General features: G+C 36.2%; 1 protein-coding gene across 1 annotated transcript in view; it reads left to right on the top strand.

Annotated features, from left to right (window-relative positions):
- Positions 1 to 6,864, top strand: part of FAM83B (family with sequence similarity 83 member B) — a gene marked incomplete at its 3' end in the record, with an annotated part of 45,400 nt that extends 38,536 nt beyond the window's left edge. The window contains exons 3-4 of the mRNA XM_080342774.1: positions 2,222 to 2,346; positions 4,497 to 6,864. Of these exons, the coding sequence (XP_080198900.1) occupies positions 2,222 to 2,346; positions 4,497 to 6,864 (2,493 nt within the window). The remainder of the gene's footprint in view (positions 1 to 2,221; positions 2,347 to 4,496) is intronic.
- Between the last annotated feature and the right edge of the window lie 705 nt (positions 6,865 to 7,569).

Genomic DNA, 7,569 nt, shown 5'->3' on the forward strand with positions numbered 1-7,569 from the left:
GCTTGACAAAAATGGTAATAAAACCTCACCTAATAAATAACACTTAAAGAACTTGGAGAGCTTGAGTCAAACCTTAATTTGCCAGCTCAGCAGCTTTTAAGTGTAACTCTCACTTCTTTGATTTGATTTTTCTTTTTAGAAAAGTTTTAATATACCAACAGTCAAATATATAGTAATTTAGAAAATGTGTTATTTGGAAATGTGCTTTCATTTCATGGAGATTTTGTCCTAATTTTTTGAATTTTCTGTTTGGAAAGATAAAGTTCATTGGATTATAGTAGACACTGTATCATTAAAAATTCTACAACCTCTGTCTATTAGAACTTTATATCTTTTAAGTAAGTGTGTAAGTGTTCCTATGGACAATAAAGGTTTATGTAACGGTATTGCAAACTCAGTCATACTTTATAGACCGGAGTCTTAAATACTTTTGTAAGTTTAAATATCTCTAGAGCTTCCTGAGGAGAAGTGGAGTGGAAGGTGCTGAGCTCTTCTCCCCGGTATCCAGTGACAGGACGCATGGGGATGGTTGAGAACTGTACCAGGGAAGGTGTAGACCGGACAATAGAAAGCATTTATTTACCAAGAAGGTGTCAAACACTGGAATAGGCTTCTTGGAGAGATGGTTGATGCCCCAAGCCTGTCAGTGTTTAAGAGGCATTTGAACAATGTCCTTAATAACATGCTTTAACTTTTGGTTAGCCCTGAATTGATCAGATAATTGGACTAGGTGTTCGTTTTAGGTCCCTTCCAATTGAAATGTTCTATTCTATTCTATTCTATTCTATTCTATTCTATTCTATTCTATTCTATTCTATTCTATTCTATTCTATTCACCCTCTGATTTTGCTGAATTTACCCTGTATACAATCTTATCCGTTTTGCTTCATGAACAGCCCAAATCCATCTCTATCTGACCTTTACAGAGCATGTCTGCTGTGATTTTCAACCTGTCCTTGTTGCAGTCCTGTGAAGCAAGACTTTCCTCTGTATTCCAAGTTTTATATTCCACTATTTCTGTATATATAGTCTACGTAATAATTATATACATTCTGTTTTCTTACTGCCAATGCTAAACTACAGATTTCACTCGCACTGAAATACTTGTAAATTACCACAGATTAGTGTTGCTAGAACAAATATTGCAAAGCTAGAAACTACAGTAAATATTGTGATCACTCACAGCTATATTCCAAGCTATTTTTATGTCTTGTGAAGCATTTTGTATCTCACAGACACATGGGGTAGATGCTGTAGGTTGGTTTGCATTGAAAAGAAATTTATTTTTTCTATAAATAAGCACCTTTCTGTAACAATTTATGATAAAAGATTTTTGATTTTTCTTCTACATCTGTGTAAGAGCTTTTTGAAAATTATTATTTGTACAGTCCAGAAGGTGTTGTGACACTTCTTTTGAATTATTTTGTTTTGGGGAGCTTAAAAAAACAAGTGACAGTAGAGAGGTAAAAAAAAAAAAAAAGGCAGCTTAATAAATTTCATCCACAGCCTGGGAGGAAAACTGACCACATTTTTGAGATTCAACACGGAAAATTTCCATAGGGCTTCCTAATAGAACTCAAACTAAAGTGCTGCATAGAATTAATGCTACTTACGCATTTTATGGTACTATGTCTGATTATGGAAATGTGATTGATCTCATGGTGCAAAACTGGCTGAGAAATCTTAGTGGTGGTAAAACTCCAAGGGATTCTGGTTCCTGGAGGTATCATTCCCTGGATCATTCCTTTGATCTTTTGAGGTCCCTTCCAATCCCAAACATACTGTGATACTGTGATGGATCATCTCAGATGGGGTATCTGTGTTTGTAGATATAGCAGCCTTATTCAATTAGAAGTGATCCTGGCTCTGATTAGCTGAGATGCTTGGAAATCTTTTAAATTCTAAAATAATTATTTTTTTTTACAGTACAAAACCTCTTTCTCTTGTTGAAGATTTGTTGTGTCAGAACCTTATTTCTGGGAGTGGTGGCTGTGGAAATGCAAAATTTCATTTTCTGTGGCCTAGGGAAGATCATTAGGACAACGTGATAACTTACCAGTTTGGGTCCCAAAGGGACTAATTTGATCAGAGTTTACTTCCCTGCAATATTTATTAATATGAAATAATCTAACACTTCTACTGTACCTCTGACTTTCAAAACCCTGAATGCTAAATGTGGAATATAGTATACCAATTAAAGTATTTCAATTGTCTTTTTCAGAACATGAGGGTGCGGACAGTAAAAGGACAAGATTACTATTCTAAAACAGGAGCAAAATTCCATGGAAAAATGGAACAAAAATTTATTCTTGTGGACTGTAAGAAAGTCATATATGGTTCTTACAGGTAAGATCAGTCACTTAGGTGTCCGTAGAATATCTGTCATCTCAGCAGTTGGGTTTTTTTCTATTTCTGAAAGTCCTTCCAGGGAACTCCATAGGCAAATTTTATTATCTTTCTGCAACTTAATAAGTTATCATAGATACATATTGCTAGCTAACCTAGCACAAAGCCAAATTTTGAGAACCTCTGTTAGTTTTTCACAAATAACAAATAAAGGACGTAGCTTTTGCTATAGCTGAAAACTTAGTAAAAAGACAGAAAAATCCTCATTTGTCTCATATCTTCTGAATTATCATGTTTAAAATTCACTCCAGAAGAGGCTGTTTAATAAGCTCCATTGGATAGTTCCTCTTCACAATAATCTTCTAAAGCTAGTGTTATAGACCTATTCTGTGGCACTCTGTAGTGTATCCTGGTCAAATTCTGATTTGTCCAAGTCAAGCTAATATAGTCTGTATTTGGCTAAGTTTCTTTATTCTACTTTCCATTTCATTTCCAGTGTCTGTGCGCAAAGCATAGGCTGGAAGAACTTACAGCTTTGCAGAACTGGAAAAAGTTAAAGCAGGGTCAGTTTTGATCTCACACGTTATTAAATATTTTCTTTCTTTACATGCTACACTTCTCTCCTTTGGCATACTGAATTAATTTCTGCCAGCGTAGTGCCTGGGTGCCAGATCCACAGCCACTGACTTTCATAGGTTTCCGTCACTGTAAGCTTTTGAAAATCTGTCTTTTTATTTCCCGAGACTCGTCCAGCCCCAAATTCAGACCGATGTATATAAATGGTAGTGAGGTAAGCGACAAGTTCATAAAGGAATCAGTGTAAGAGACTCCAGGGAGAGTCTGCCTGCTTTGACGTGTACACACAGTGTTAGACTATGTGAGAATGTGATAGTTTTTCTCATTTCATTTTGAAAAATAACACTGCTTTGAGACCCAGCACCACAGGGGCTGGAATCATCAATTTCTGTAAGAATTAAGCTTGCTTTGTAAAAGAATCTGGTGATTTATAACAGGAAAGACAAGTCTTTCTGAATTTTTCCTTTCTGAAATCAATTTAAAGCTTGTTGTGTTGTTTTGATGTTTGTTTCTTTGTTTTTGTTTTTTTCCTCAAATATTACAAAATATATTATTCTTAACTGTGAAAATTAATTGAAAAAACTTATGTATCATGAGCTGATTTAATCTCAGCACACTATTAATTCCTGAAAAATACAAAATTACCATACAAATTAAATGCAATCAGCAAGCTATTTATGTGAATAAAATAAACCAATTTTCTAACATTCAGAAGACAAATGCAAATAAAACAAGTTCCTGTTTTAATTTATTTTTTCCCCTTCTTTTTTTCCCATGAAAATAGAATTGCAAAACAGTTTTTTTTCTTTGTTGTGATCTACAAATTGCATGCTTTCAACACCATGCTATTAGGCTTGTTGAGACATCCTTAATGTACATGTTAATGTATTTTATCTCATTTTGTAGCTGTAAAATAGCTGTGGCTACTTAGCTTCGAGCATGTGTTCAGCCTTTCTAGTGCAACAGAAAAAAGGAAAAATTCCTTCATCTGAATATCATCACTGCAATAAAAAAAAAGTTCATATCCAATCTGGTATGCATAGTAGAAAATGTAAACTTTTCAACAATTCTGAGGTACCTTTTTTTGAAAATGTGTTTAGAGTGAAGTACATTTAGAACTGCTGAAGCAGTTCTGCATATTACTCCAAATGTATTTTTTTCACAGCATAACCATACATTAACATTCTCTGAGTCAGCAGTAAATACAGTGGGTCTAGTCAATCCTGGCTTAGTCTTTGTAGAGGTAATTTTGTGCCATTAGGTATTTGCACTCCACGGTTCTACATTTGTGAACTTTTTTTTGCAATATCCACTTTTTATAACAGCAATTCAGTGGTTATAGACTCATTTCTTCTCCCACTGAAAGCTCTGGAAAATCTCCAGATGAGCTTGACTGGTATTAGTTCAGACTTTCCAAAACCAAATTACATGAATCATGCCTACGGTTTGTTTATTTATTTAGAAACTATTTGTAGAATACTGAGGTTTGTGTGAAAGCTTTCTTATCAGGAAGGACCACTGTAATACATTAGTTCAGAAGAAGTGTTTCTAATGGTCATTTGTTTTTCTTTCAGCTTTATGTGGTCATTTGAAAAAACCAATCTCAGTATGGTTCAAGTTATCACAGGACAGCTAGTTGAATCCTTTGATGAAGAATTCAGGACACTGTATGCCCGTTCTTCTGTTCCTAGTTCGTTTGCCCCAGAATTAGCACGGGTAAACAGTCGCAGGATACTCTGGGATAATGATACATACCAGCACTCGGTATCTTCCTTGGCGTCGGTTTCTAGCCAAAGAAACCTTTTTGGTCGGCAAGACCAGGTTCACAAGATAGATCCTGTTTGTTGGAATACTCGTGGAAGATACGCAGGAAATGAAATAGATAAATATGGCTTGAGAAATCAAGCCTATAATAAACAACCATTTCATCCAGCTTTTAATGTGCAAAATCCAATCCAGCAGTATCAACCTAGTGAAAAGAATGAGCACTGGAAGAGACATAGCTATGCTGGGGAGAAGCCAGAAAGGACAACTTACCTATTGCTCAACAGAGCAATTAACAGAGCGAACAATCCATCAAATATGTGGAAAATGCCATCCGATAGCCTTAGTATTGTTTCTTCATTACGAGGAGGATATGCAAATAACTACAATACACCCCAGCAAAGTTTTGCTGATCAGTTTTCACGACCAAAGGTAAATCTTGCAGAAAGAAATTCAATTGTACGAAGGTCTTTTAATGGGACAGATAATCATATCCGCCATCTGCAGCAAAGGATGCCAACCCTGGAACACACAACAAAATCATTCCTACGTAACTGGCGAATTAAGTCATATTTGGATGATCAATCAGATTATCCAGTAGAGTCTAATGGGTCGGCCTTGGGTGACAGATATGACAGCTATGACACAGCTGAAAATATTAAAGCTCATGCATTGTATTCTCATTCTCGATTACGATCATCGTTGGTGTTTCAGCCAACTCTACCAGAACAGCAGGAAGTAAGCAGCTGTGCGAGTTCTTCAAATTCAACTATAATTGGGTCAGAGGGAAGTGCAACACCTAAAGGGACATCTAATCATGCTCCAAGTATGGAGAATGGAACAGATAATATTTCAGAAGAGCTTAGCACAAATGTCCCACTTAAATCAGATGCACCAAAAAACCACAAAATTCATATTGCAGACAACACAAAACCTAGTATAAATTCAAATGCAACAGGTGACTCTTCTCTCTACTTGTACACAACACTGTGTGCAGACAAACATGCAGAAAATTCGAAGAACCTTCAAAATGAAAATATACTAAAGAGGAGAAGTTTTCCCATGTTTAATTCAAAGTCCATATTAGACCCTGGTGCCAACAAGCATGCATCCAGTTACGTTTACAGCACATTGACTAGGCATAGACTTAAGCAGCCAGTTAGTCCAAAACTTCCAGAAGACACTCTGAAGAGTTCTAAAAGCATGCACAGTGTGACAAACCACTTGCCACAGGAGGAGAAGAACCTCAAAGGAGAATTAAAGAGCCCCACTGCTAGCAGGGCCATCTCTATGGCTGCTCTCACTGAAGCTAGCAAAGAGGAGTCTTGTAAGGATTGTACATCAAAGAAAGAAAGTAAGAATTCCCCAAGTTTTCTAAAGAAAGGATCCCAGAAATTGCGGTCACTTCTTAATCTCACACCAGACAAGAAGGAAAATCTGTCAAAAAACAAAGGTCCTGCCTTTTACAGAATGTGTAGTAGTTCTGATACGCTGGTTTCTGAAGAAGAGAATCAAAAGCCAAAGATTTCTGAGAATAAGACAGAGTCTTCCCCAAGGAGAAAGAGAAACACATCATCAAATTCTCAAGGTAGCTTGAATAGAAGTAAAGAAGATGTCACAGCGAGCCCAACAAAGTCTCCAAAGTCTCCAAAACCTCCAAAGTCACCAAAACCTCAAAACCCTCCATCTGATGAATGCAATAAAAAGTGTCCTCTCTTGTGCCCTCTTGAAAGTAAGTTCATAGAAACTGCAGGAGATGCATCTACCCCAAGATTTAATACAGAGCAGATTCAGTATCAAGACGTAAAGGAAATCACCACGAATACTACTCCCGAAAGTGCCCCTGTTCCTGTTCTTCAAAGAGCGAGTTCAATGACACCACAGCCGGCCAGCTCAAAATGCCAAGAAGAGCTAAGATCTCGTTTGAGTGAAAGGCGTGTTTATAGTCGCTTTGAGCCATTCTATAAGATAGAAAATGTGAGCCAACCTGCACGAAATGCACCCAACAGCAGTTCACATCTCTCAGATATCAAAAGCAAGACCCTAGGGAATAGTTACGGCAGGAGTAATCACATGGTTACCTACAACTCAACTGCTTACCATCCATTGCAACCTAATGAAAATAAGCTGAGAGGATTTATGCAAAAGTTTGGGAACTTCCTACACAAAAACAAGTGAAACTTTTGTTGATTATGTGGAAATATAGCAAGAATAGCAAAGCTGGACATAATTGTAACTGGACAAGACTGACGGGCAACTTCTGTGGAGTCTTCTTGAGTCTAGGACATTGGAATGAATGTACATATTTTTACATAATTATCCTAGAATTGTAATACTAAAGTCTTTACAGAGATTCTGTGTCCAGAAGATGTCTCAAGGGAGTTGTTTATAGTGTTTATATTGTAAGAATAATTTTATACATTTTCCTTGTGAAGAAAGTACATACTAGCATATTGCAAGATTAAGTGCAGGGAAAAAAAGATGGAGAATGTTTTTAAACCTCAAATAATACTGTTGCCGAAGATTTGCCCTTTAAAAATAGGATAGCACTAGGAATAGTCTTGCATTTTTTCAACGTGTATGTACATTTTTAAATGATAAACACAAATGTTAATGCATTGCATGTTACTTATCTTTAATTTTTGAAAACCTCTTTTAGGCTTCATCTTGTTAATAATAATTTACCCCATAGCACCTATCGAACTGTTTGGGCAGCAGATGGATCTGTCTTACTTTGTTGAATTTTCCATGTAATATGATATTTTTCTAAAGTATTTGGCACACAGACCTTAAAGTGACCTAAATCTGAGCTTTCACAGACTTGTTTACATGGTTAAACTAGTGCAAATGTAAGATGAACGTTTAAAACAAAAAAAACTATTT

This window comes from Nesoenas mayeri (genome assembly GCF_963082525.1).
Source record: "Nesoenas mayeri genome assembly, chromosome: 3".
NCBI classification, from domain to species: domain Eukaryota; kingdom Metazoa; phylum Chordata; class Aves; order Columbiformes; family Columbidae; genus Nesoenas; species Nesoenas mayeri.